This window comes from Eublepharis macularius, chromosome 7 (assembly GCF_028583425.1).
Source record: "Eublepharis macularius isolate TG4126 chromosome 7, MPM_Emac_v1.0, whole genome shotgun sequence".
NCBI classification, from domain to species: Eukaryota; Metazoa; Chordata; class Lepidosauria; order Squamata; family Eublepharidae; genus Eublepharis; species Eublepharis macularius.
The window spans coordinates 16,230,103-16,242,447 of NC_072796.1; the positions used below are offsets into that span (position 1 = coordinate 16,230,103).

Genomic DNA, 12,345 nt, shown 5'->3' on the forward strand with positions numbered 1-12,345 from the left:
GGATATTGTACAATCTGTGACGCAAACTGTCATTTTAATTTTATTTTTTTTGCCTGCGGGTGCTGCCAGCAGCTATCTTTGCTGCATCATTTTAGTGATCACAGCTTCAGGCCTAACTATTTATAGGCAGGCACATCTCTGCACTGATCTTTGGTTACATCTTTATCATGCCTTTTGGCGGGTGTTCATTCCATTTAACCATTGTGACAAATTCCAGAGGGCTGGAAAGGCTTCTAAGAAGTAACACTTGTTAGTGGAGGAATGGTTTCTGATATAACTAAAGGCATAGTAGCCAAGCCATCATTTGTATGTTTTGCCATCCCTTCCCCTCTCCAAGGCCTGTGGAAAGAGCTTGTCAAAAGAAGGGGCGCTGGCTCTCCCAGTGGGCGCTTGCTGTCTTCTACAAGAATCTGTTTGATTCACCGCTCGCCAAATATGCAACCTTAACATCAAATGCCCTTCAAGCTACAATTTAAAAAAAAATTAAGTCCCTCTCTAAGAGCGGCAGTAGTGCTCCAGATTCTCAGGCAGAAGTCCTTCATATTGCCTACTACTGATTGCTTCAGCTGGAGATGCTGGGAATTGAACCTGGGACTTTCTGCATGTAAGGCAGAGGCTCTTCTACCAAGCCACAGCCCCTCACTTTCTTAAAGGGGTAGGGGAGAAATCTAGGATTTTATCATCAAGTGTATGTGGAGGGGTGAGCAGTATAAAACTGTTTTTCTCTGCTGGCCGTCAGGAGTCACTGAAACCTTGAACACCCCCCGGATTTGTAGATTGCCCATTGTGGCTGTGGAGTTCTGGCACATCAAGAGTTAATAAGAACAGCCCAGGACTCAGTCCTGCTAACTCCATGCACCTGGGCTGGAAAAGACGTTTTTTCAGTTCCAGCCAGAGAGTGTTACAGCCTGATTTAAGAGTTGGGGGGTGGGTGGGAATAAAGAGCACCCAAAGGACAGTTCTGGAAAATTACCAGAGTCTGACCTCCTGATTAGCTGAAGCGGGTCCAGAGCCTATAGCTGGCCTAAACTAGCAAAGAGCTTCTTCTCTGGAAGAGCATAGAGGGGAACATTAATCAAGTGGAGTGTGGAGGATTAATGACTTGGTGCCTTGTGAAGACTGTTTAAGTAAGGAGCTAAGGAATAGCACAGGCTCCAGGTAACTAGCTATAACATCTTGCTAAGGTAATCTTTCTTGTTTTCTATTCTGAATTATAGAGGCCAGCACTGGAGGTATTTTTAATTATTTACTTATTTGAATTGAATTCTTTATTAAAAAGATTTTTTTCTTATTTCATTTGTCTTTACTTGTGAGTATAGCAACTCTGAAACGTGGGGAACGTAATTGGTGTTCTTGCCAGGGAGTATTAGGAGTTTAAGTGTTCATTTGACTTCTAGGCATGGCGAGTCAGAGGGAGCGACATGAACAAGCCTCTCCTTCCTCACCCTTTGCAGAGCTGAGGCACTGTTTGGGGGTGGGCGGGCAAAGGAACGCCGCGAGAGTGCCCGGCAGGGAGACTCGTGCATCATAGACGCTCATTAAGAATTGCTGGGAAAGGAGAAAAGCCACAATTCCTCCCGTTTACCAGGTTCTCCACAAAGAAAGGAGACAAGTTTTCACACATGTTGGATAGTGCACCTCCAATGCATTTCAGTAACCATTTGCAACTGGATTTTCTTATGAAACGGGAAAATCCACTTGCATACAATTGCTAACATGCATTGAAATTGCATTGAAAGTGCATTAGCTGACATATGAAAGCAGGCATGATCTCTCTCCTGTGAGTTCAGGGATGCTCACTATGGTAAGCGGGTAAATGGATCGATGGGCTGCTGCCTAGACAGCTACATGCTCCAAGCATGGAATTAGGCTGGTGTTCTGTATACATATTTTGCATAATTATCTTTTTTGTTTCTGGTGATGTTGCCATTGTTGTGTTTGAATATACATGCTGCCCTTGCCTGAGAACTTGGGATGGCTGACTGTGGATAAAAGGTTGTCGGTGAAGAGATGTGGGTATTTAATATCCTGAATGCTGTCTCTCCCCACCTCCCACCCCAGCATGCATGGAAAAAGCTAGTTTCTCAACCTGGGAAGGAGTGCCAGAGAAGGGGCAACTGCTCCGGGGTCAGCGGGGGACCGAACCTCTTATTTCAGCGTTATCTTCTGAAAGTTCTTGTGCCAGTGGATGGTTTCTGTGGCTGATTCTGTGTACTTCCAAATAGGTTGTCATCTGGGGCAAATGTTGTTCAGCAGAGGAGAATAAAGGCGATGCCCCAGCTGCTGTCAGGCTTTGCTCCTCAGTCCTGGAGGTTGGCGACTCCGTCACTGCCGTGAGCGCCAGCCCTGTGCTCACTTTGGACGGGAGGTATGTCATTCCTGATCCCAGGGACGTCTTTTGCTCGCGTGCGCCAAACAAAGCATGTCTGTGTTGACGGATTTTGTCATCCAAAGCTGTGGTGGCTTCTGCAGCCTGTGCTGCTTAAGGTGCCCTGTTCCACTTGGCACCCTTGCCTGTAAACTTCTGTTGTTATTACTTGTGTGAGCAGGAGGATTGTGCCCCATCTGAGCCAGATGTTTGGCTGTAATCTCTGCTGGTCATACGTCCATAGCTTCGATATCGCATGATAATGATGCCTTTAAAATTAGATGTGGTGTTGTACATAGAGATGCCAAGCACATTATGCGGGTTATTTTTGCAAATGTGCCTGTCGCCCTTTATTTTCCACCTCTGAGGTCAGCATTGCGTAAAGTAGTTACTAATTTTCTCTTTGCATGACCAATTCAATAAGCATTTTATAACTCTCTGAATCCTTTCCACTCCTCCTCCCACCCTCTTCATCAGGTTTTCAAAGTCGTATCTGGATTGTGGGAACTGTGGCTGCCGCCGCCCATATTTATAGGCTATTGTCTGATGAGACAAAGATGAATATCATCACGTTCAGTATTTCTGCACCCCCAACACCCAACAGCCAATGAGTCATAGTGGTGCCAGAGAGAGGCTGAATGCAATGATGTCACATCCTGCATTTCTTTTTCCCAAATATCACGTGGGAGAGTTGGACAGGAAACATAGATGGGCAACACTTACCTGTCTCTTCTCCCTACACCCCTGACAATTACACCTTCAGTTTTAGTTACAGTTTAAAAATCTGATTGTGTGCCCCTTTTTGTGTCCATGAGGTCCTCTCAGAATTCTTCACAACACACCCCTTTTCTCCTTTGTCCAGGACAAAGGTGTCTTTAATGTCGTAGAGACACCTTTCCATGGGGTGGATCCAGCCGTCCTCTAAGCGACCCTTCCCCCAACCTAAGTGGTCCTTAAGTTGGAGTAAGATTCCTTAGACTGGAGGAAGACTTCAAACTTGAGCCAAGAGGCAAGGCAAGGGATAAATATTTTAATAAACCAATTGATAAATGAATAAACTTTGCTCAGTGAAGTGGTAGGATAAGGGTAGGATCCACCCCCGTGGTTGCACAATATTTTTTTAAAAAATTGTGCACCTTCATGCAGTTCAGCTGTGTGCATTTTGGGCAGTCTGGTCATTACAAGAAAAAAAAGAAGCGTGCGTTGTACTGTGATGGGATTGGGTAGTGAGTGGGTAACCCTCACTGAGAGTGACGGTGTGCGAGAGAAACAGATACTGGGAAGGCTTGGGTGGAATAGGCACACCTTGCAAACCTGGATCTTTAAACTCACTCCTGTGTGAAGCGCGCGTGAGTCTGTACAAGCCGGCAAACCCTTCCTTGCTATACTCTCTTATCACGATGTGTCTTGGGGTTGTTGTGTTCTTTGCAATTGCATGTTCTTGTGGGGATGTGGGCACTAAACTGTGGCATGTGGCTCAGTACTGAAATGTATGTGACTGGGTTATGGGCTTAGCTACAGCAATCCTTAGACACTTTCTTTTGATGCAGCTACGTCATTGCAGTGGGAACAGAAGGTGGGGCTATCCACTTGTACAAATGGAAGCCAAATGGCGAGAGGTTGACGTGCTCCGATTGGACAAAGTGTGCCGAGACTGACAGCAGGTAATGTATTCTAATGAGGTTTGAGAACTGCTGAGAGCCAAGCCCTTGTTTCATCACTGGCGCCAGGGTCCTGGCTGCTTGTATTCCACCTGCGGGGGCTTTGGGCATCTTTGAAGTCTTAGGCCCTCAGAGGCATCATTGCAAAGAATCCTTTATTTCTGGAGCTGGTTTAGCATAGAGGCCAAGGCGCCTTTGGGTCCGACCCCCCCCCCCCCCGGCCAGTAACCAACTAGGTGGTCATTATCTTTCAGTTTTAGCTTGCATCTGCAGAATAGAGGCCATAATATTCTCTTTACCAGGAGGGCTGCAAAGGATTATTGAGAAGTGTTTGGATCAAGGGCTTTATATAAAACGCCAAGTATTATTGTTGTTCTCGCACAATGAATGATTATTGTTATTTCACACAGAGAGTGATTTGCCAACATTGTCTCTGGTGCTGGACGGAAGAGCTGTCAGCAGCGGGTGGAGTAATATCTCTGTTTCCAATTGCTGTGTAGAACTCTTCGCTGGGCAGTTTGCTCTGTAGCGTTTGGGTGCAGGCCAGTCCCACCTGTCTCCGTGTGTCTCTCTGTTCTTTTCCTCTTGCAAAAACTTCCTTCTCTCTGTTCCTTATTCCTGAGTACTGTCACAGTCATGAGGACATGGGAGGGCAAAGATCCAGCCAGATTTCCTCAGTTGCGCTTGGCTCTGGGAAAGTTGGGTCCCTCACGTTATATTTGTGTGGGATTAAGGGATCCCGGAATAAAGTTGGCCTGGGTGCCGTTACCTTCAAGTGGCTGCTCTGGCTGTCTCGCTGCTTCTGATTCAAGGACCACAGCTTTTCTTTAGAGAAGTGTCAGTCTGTTGTCCGGCAGTTCCTCTGTATATCCCGCTCTCCTTTGACGGCAAGTAAATGAAATGATCAAGAGTCAAAGCAATCCGTTTTAAGAATTGGGTTCCAGTTCAGCTCTTATTCTGATCTGGTTTTGGTTGGAGCTCAGATGGGTGAGGTAGCAGGTGGAGTGCTGGCAAATGCAACCCATGTTATAAAAGTCAATCATATAAAGTGATCAAGAGTATAGGATCACAAGGATGTGTATAGGTGACACAAGGATGCTACTGCCTTGTGTCACCTGTTCAGCCGTTCTTCCTGTGCAATTCACAGCTTCAGCATTTGAGCTGGGTAACAAATACAACAAAAAACGGGTTGCCTCCAGCCAGTTTTTCTTTACTCAGCGAATTCCACTCCTTACTACAACTCCCCACCAAGACGACTTTTGCCGATTTAGGACCCACGATCCCCAGCATAACCTTTTTGGTGGTTAAAAGGGGGACTCCTTGCTCCCTTTTTCACCAGTGGAAAGATTGGCCCTTCTTCCACCAAGCTGTTTATCATGAGTTTGCTTCACAATAGGTTGCAGAATTAAAGCAGCAAAAGGATTCTTTCCACACTGGAAGAGAACAGTTGAAAGTGGTCAAAGGGCGTTGCGTTTTTGACCTTGGTATGTCTGTTTCAGCCCCGTCAAAGGAGTCATATTGCCCCTCTTATTGCGGCCAGGGCCCTGATGTGGTGGGGTCAGTGGCTTGTCCGAGCTTCCAGTTAGCTCAACACGGAGACAAGGTTTGGATTGGGACTTGCTGATTGGTTGGCCTTTGCAGTACTCTTGCTTTCCCATTAGAAGCCTGAAAACTCCAGTTTAAAGATTAAAAATGAACCTACGTAATGACTTCATGTATTGGAGATTCATTCTGGATGTGTGTCATATATGTACAGTACCGCTCATCTGTTTGGGTTCTAGTATAGCTTGATTTTTTTTTTAAAAGTGCAGTTGAATTTTAAGGCAGGTTAAAATAAGATTTTCAAGAAATAATTCAGCAAGAGTCCAAGAGCACCTATAAGAGTAACAAAATTTGTGGTAGGGTATGAGCTTTTGTGAGCCACAGCTCACTTCATCAGATACGCTCTTTTCTACGGATACAGACAAATACGGCTACCCATCTTGAAATAACAGTTCAGCTTTCTAGAATTAGTAGCACAATTGTTTAGACATATGCACAGACTTAAAACCCCTTTTTGTTTCTTTTTTTTAAGTTCTCATTCACATGTGAGTATTCATTAGATGGTTACTTACGGCTTCCTGGATAATGGGACCACAGAGAGTATGTTTGCATCATCCCACGTCGCCTCAAAGGCAGTGCTTTTCAGTGGAGTCATCCCACATACCTGTCACACATCACGTGCAGAGAAAATTGAATAATGTAACCTTACAAAAATCCCCTTTACAGGCTTTAAAGCAGTATAGAGAGACTGGAATTGGATATGAACACGCATCTACATTGATTGTACATTCTGTGCCCTTTGGGATTTTGGGCTGCAGCTGCAGAGTCCCTGTGAGACCACAGATGTTTGGATCTCTCACCAGCTTCATGGCTATTAACTTTTCCATTCATCTAGATTGGCCCAAAGGTAACAGCAGCATTTATTCTTTCTCCAGGCGATTGCCTGGTTCTCTGCACACCCAGAATATAGATGCCGATAAGACCGGCACAGTAGGTCGGCTCTGTGCCGTTCCATTGGTTACTGCAAAGAAGACCCGGAGCCTGCCCTGCAGTCAGAATTCCCCCTTGTAGAGCCTGTTAGTTTGAACAGATTAATTAAAGGCATACATTTATATAACAAACCAATTAAGTGCATTAAATTTATATAACAGACTGGTTACCTTGTACATTGCAGAGACTTAATTTTTTTTGATGTTCTTCTCCAGCCTGTGTTTCCTCCTAACAATGCCATCTCCAAAGGGCATCAGGAGAGGCCTGCTGGCTCTTCTGGTCCAGCATCCTGCTTCACCCGCTGGCCAGCCAATTACCCTGGAGGACCAGCGAGCAGGCATGAGTAGAGGCTGAGGCTTTCCCCTGACGTGGCCTCCTAGTGCTTGTATTTAGAGATTTACTGCCTCTCAGTGTGGAGATTCCCTTTAGTCACTATGGCTCCCTAGTCTCAGTGGAACTACTGATGGGCCTATCTTCCAATGAATCTGTCTAATCTCTTTTTAAAGCCATTTTATGATTGTGGACTATGTCCACTTGTTATTCAAATGGGGGGACTCCTTGCGAGTTGGGGGAATTAGTGTACGAGGAGATGCAGCGAGAGGGGGTAGCCAGCAGGATCTCCACCGGTGTATACCAGGAACGTTCCCTCAGAAGACTCTCTAATAAACAGGTGGGTGCTCAATAGGAATGTTTTTTGTTTAAAGGGGAAGTAAAAAGCCAACACACAGGAAAAATGCACAGCATACACATAGAGATAAATAGGAAGCAGTTTCAGGGAGGGCAACAGTTAGCAGTCTTAAAGAAGAAGAGGTCTGTGGAGGAGCAGCTTAATGAACAGCACTTCACGGAAGAGAAGGGGTGGCTCAGATGTCATCTGAGGGTGTGTGCGTGGGTCCAGAGCACACACGCACTGAGCACAAGGCAGTCCAGTCCAATTATACTGTGAAAAGTACACTGAGGCAGGATCGTGTCTTCTGCCCCAGAACAATGACTTGATGACTCACTCCAGAGGAGAGACAATAAATTGGGAAGGCTAGATTGTGCATATCTGGGAGGAACTACAGTTTAAAATAGTGATTGATGACCCGTGATGTTTGGATGGGAAAGGCTGATCAGGTCCCTGAATAGCCTAGACTGGGAAGGAGGATGAGGGGGGATTTGGAAGGAGGTGGATGAGATAAAGCAGGAGCTTCTGGAAGACCTCGTCTGTCTTGGCACATCTCCAGGGTGTGGGGCTGATAGTCTTGCCTCATGACTCACATGCCAGTATTTTCCCATCTCCAACTGGAGTTGGGAATCGTTCTGCTTAGCCAGGCAGCTTGTCTGGTACTTGAAGCACATGGGGGGAAAGGCTAATGATATGTGCATATTCCTAAGCTGTTCTTTCAGTGTGAGGGAGGGTATAACTGCTAACACGCTAGCAACACTAGCACATTCTAATTGCTCGTTGAGTAAAGAAGTACTTCCTTTTGTCCGTCCTGAATCTGTTGCCCATCTAATTCAGTGGGTGCCTCTAAGTTCTAGTTTTATTGAGATGGAGAAAAAGCTCTGCCTTGGAAAAAGTCTCCTTCAGTTCTGAGGGGGAGGGAGGGAAGGAGAGAAGGAAACATGGAAAGCTGAGGACATGGGGGCTGCCGGGAGAAGAGAAAAAGGAAATAACGTGGGGAGGAGAGATACAAGGGGAAGTGAGAGATCCAGAGGAGTTAGCCGTGTTAGTCTGTAGTAGCAAAATTGAAAAGAGTCCAATAGCACCTTTAAGAATAACCAACTTCACTGTAGCATAAGATTGTGAGAACCACAGCTCTCTTCATCAGATGCGTGACTGTGATTCTTGAAGGGGAAGTGAGGTGGCCCCTGCAAGTCCGTACAGGTTCCTCATTCTGCAACTGGTCCCAGGCTGGTCGGCATCACACAGGTCGGCCCAGCCCAGTGGCCGGCACCACAGAACTGGGCCAGACTGTTCTTGAGGAAAAGCGGGAAGGGAAGGGAAGGTAGGAAAGCTGAAGACAGTAGCGTGGATGAAGGTAGGCTGGCTGGTGGATGGGAAGGCAGGAGAGGATGCGGCAGGAGAGGAAGAGAGAGGCTATGGGGGCTTTCAGGGAAGGGAAAGGAAAATGGTGGTGGAGGCGGAAATGAGATGCCCTTGCAAGTCCCTGCAGGTCCCTGCCCTGCTTGTTATTTATAATAATCAGTCAGAAACAAAAATGTACATGTTCCTGAAAAATACAGCTGTCATGTCTCTGTGTACCTGGAGAATTTGGTGGTCACTTTTTACCTGGAGTTGGAGCCTTCCTTATAGGATGCCTCAAACTCTGTGCCTTCTCATTTTGTGCCTGTAATTGATGTGGACGTCTTTGCTGGAATTGCTGCTATGTAATAGTTCCTTATCACTAATAGATTTTAAAGGTTACCTGGAGAAATTTATGTCAGGTTCAGTCATTTTATAACAAGTGCAGTGTGTACTATTGAAGCGGTTGACATCAGGGCATCTTACGTTCATTTAGGAGCTTATGAAATATTATGTCCATCCTTTGGTAGCAAACATTGGAAATTTGTAGTCAGTCCCTGCTCTTCCCCCAATGTCCTGTATTGGACGTTGGGGGTATTGATTTTTTTTTCATAACCACCAAATGTGGAAATCCCCTCCCCGAAATCAATAATGCATCATTGCACAGACGGCTTTTTACTTATCTGAGTAGAGTTACCTGGGCAGCTCGGTTGTTTTACTCAGTTCAGGGGTAATTGGCAACATCACTGTGGGGCTTGAACGCTGCCCTCTTTCTTCTTCTTCTTCTTCTTCTTCTTCTTCTTCTTCTTTTTGCTTTGGTTTCCTACTTTTTGGATGGTACCATTTGGGAAACCAGTGACCTGTGAGCAGGGCATTGAGTTGGATCCCTTGCGTCTGTTGTGGAGTCAAAGGTACTTTTCTCCCTGCCAAGGGACCTTCCCTGGACACCAGAGGCTCTTCTTGCTCCAGAAAGGGTTCTAGCACTGGAAGAAAGTGTCCCTGCGTGGTTCCAGTTGAGGGTATCCACACCATCGACTAAAATGTTTTTGCTGACTATGTTTGGGAGGCAAGGAACCAACTGTGCCTTGCCTTCCACAGAAGAGGAAGGAACAGAGCCTGTGAGCCAGTGGGTACTTCCTGTCGCCAGATCATGGGGACATTTTGTCTGCACAGAACCTTTGTCTCAGACCAATGTGTTCTTTGAAACTTATAAAACTTCCAGAGTGATGTGAAATCCTGCCCCCCCCCCCCGGTATTCGGCTAGCAATGTTGTTTCTTAATAACAATGTTTGAAATGGTAATGACAATACATAGAAATGCCCTTTTAAATATTCATGGGATGGGGTGATGAAATGTCATGCGCTGTGGCACATTTCATACCTACAGGCAGCACCAATTTGGTTATTCCCAGCTGGCTGCATTGAAAAGGAGCACACTAATTAGATAAACAATCCTGTTCTGAATCCTCCGAGTCCAGCTGAGTGTGACATTTTGCAGTTGCACAGTTGAATGGGGGGCCCGTCCCCTAATCACGCCTCTCTCTTTGTCGCAGCCAAAGCCACACTCTTGTCGTCAAGCGGCTGAGTTGGAGGAAGCATGTCGGCAGAGCTGGCCACGACACCCCTGAGAGCAACAAGTGGCTTCAGCTGGCAAGCTGCGGGGCTGACCACGCGGTGAAGATCTTCAATATTAATAGACACACAGTCTTTGAACAGTGAACTGTGATCAGGCCAGCCCTCCGGCTTGTTTTATCTGTAAATACATTTTTGATTGCTTTATATATTTTTCTGACCGATATCTATTAAAGCAGTCTCATTATTAATATGTTGTTGTGCGCTTGACTAAGGGCCTTTCAGCAAGGAAGGCGATTCTCATTGAGGTCCTTTCCTTCGTTTGGGCTTTGTTGCATGCAGAACAGAAGGGGATGGAGTTGGCGTCACCTCTAGGAGCTTTGACTTGCAACGGGATGAAGTAGAGACATTTCCTCTCCCTCCCTTGCTCCTTTCCCTAAAAGCTGTCATTTGCATTTCTGGCATACTGAGTATATTTCCCCGCATCTTCTGCTTAATTTTCATTCACTGTTTTGTTGTACATGTGAGTCATCTACCCCTGGCTTTTGTCTCATCCTTTGAATGGGCTGACTCCTAACCATTAGATGATCTTTGAAGTCTTTTTCGCAACTTTGAATCTCGGATATAATTGTGCCGGATGAGCAGTGGCCATTTGACTGATTTCCTGATCTATGGAATGTGTACAAGCTGGTCCTTTGTTGTAAGAGGCAGCGGGATGATTTCAGGCGACGCTGGAGAAAAGATGCTGTTCAGAGACTGCTGATGTGCTCGTTGGCTCGCTTGCCTAATTCACTCTTCAGCTACCCAAAGCTGTGGCACAGTGATGGAGAGTCATCCCGTTCAAAAGAACTGCCAAAGGTATACAAGTGTTACATTAGAAAAGTATTGGTGCATAGTAGGGAAAACAGGGTTAACATACCTGTAACTTATGTTCATCGAGTTCTTCTGTGCTGACACACATGGGGACTGCGCAGGCGCAGGCCAGCCGCCGGAGAATTTTCTAGAGCTTCTATGGCTCCGAAGGGGCCGTTTGTCGCGCGCCTCAGCGACCGTTTTCCCGCCCAAACGGTCACGTGCTCCTCCAGCGACCAACGGCCCCTTCCCTCAGTTCTCCTTTGCCGCCGCTTGACCAACACACTTAGCCGTAACACCTTAAAACACATCAAATTCCGTTACAGCCACCACATCTTTGTGCATTGGAATTCACAGCGGGGTAGGAGGGAGGGTTGTGTGTCAGCACAGAAGAACTCGATGAACATAAGTTACAGGTATGTTAACCCTGTTTTCATCTTCGTTCTTCTGTGCCTCCACACATGGGAGTGTACCAAGCTTCACACAATGAGGAAGGTGGGGTGAAGTCCAACACAATTTTATTGAACAAAGAAGAATAACATAACCTACACATAGACATATATACAGTCCACAAGATGTGCAGAAACATATACACATTCAGTATATACAACACTATATACAGAAAATATATATACATATATACATATATATACACTAAATTACCCAAGGGTACCTAGCAGGTACGCAAGGACCTACATCTAAGACTCCCCTAGGAAAAAAGGGAGTGTAGGACAGCCCTGGCCACAGATACATCCTGCTCCGCATTGACATCAATGGCATAATGCCTGACAAAAGTGTCTGCAGAGGACCATGTGGCCGCTTTGCAAATGTTAACTAGGGGCACACCCCTGAGGAGTGCCGAAGAGGATGCTTGGGACCGCGTGGAGTGGGCTCTGACATGAAGCGGGCAAGCCACCCCTGCCAGGGAATAGGCCTTGCTAATGGCCGTCACAATCCACCTAGACAGGGTCTGTGAGGAAGCCCTGTTACCCCTGTCCTTGGCCCCAAAACATACAAACAGGTGAGGACCGGAGCGGAACCCTTTCGTCCTATCCAGGTAATAGGCAATGGCCCTCTTCAAGTCTAGGGAATGGAGGGCCTTCTCCCCTCTAGAGGAAGGGTGAGGAAAAAATGCAGGCAGCGAGATATCCTGCGAGAGGTGGAAAGCGGACACCACCTTGGGCAGAAAAACCAAGCTGGGACGCAGGACCACCTTGTTGGGATGAAACACAAGGAAAGGAGGGTCAGACCGCAGCGCAGACAGCTCACTGACCCTTCTGGCCGATGTCACAGCCACCAAGAATGCCACCTTGTAAGACAAGACATCCAAGGGGCAGGTAGCCATAGGTTCAA

General features: G+C 46.4%; 1 protein-coding gene across 2 annotated transcripts in view; it reads left to right on the plus strand.

The window, feature by feature from the left end:
* Positions 1-10,370, plus strand: part of ELP2 (elongator acetyltransferase complex subunit 2) — a 62,300-nt gene extending 51,930 nt beyond the window's left edge. For both annotated transcript variants that reach the window (XM_054985426.1, XM_054985427.1), the window contains 3 exons: positions 2,226-2,368; positions 3,919-4,032; positions 10,122-10,370. In XM_054985426.1, coding sequence (XP_054841401.1) covers positions 2,226-2,368; positions 3,919-4,032; positions 10,122-10,287 — 423 coding nt within the window. In that variant the 3' untranslated portion in view covers positions 10,288-10,370. The remainder of the gene's footprint in view (positions 1-2,225; positions 2,369-3,918; positions 4,033-10,121) is intronic.
* Positions 10,371-12,345: the final 1,975 nt, after the last annotated feature.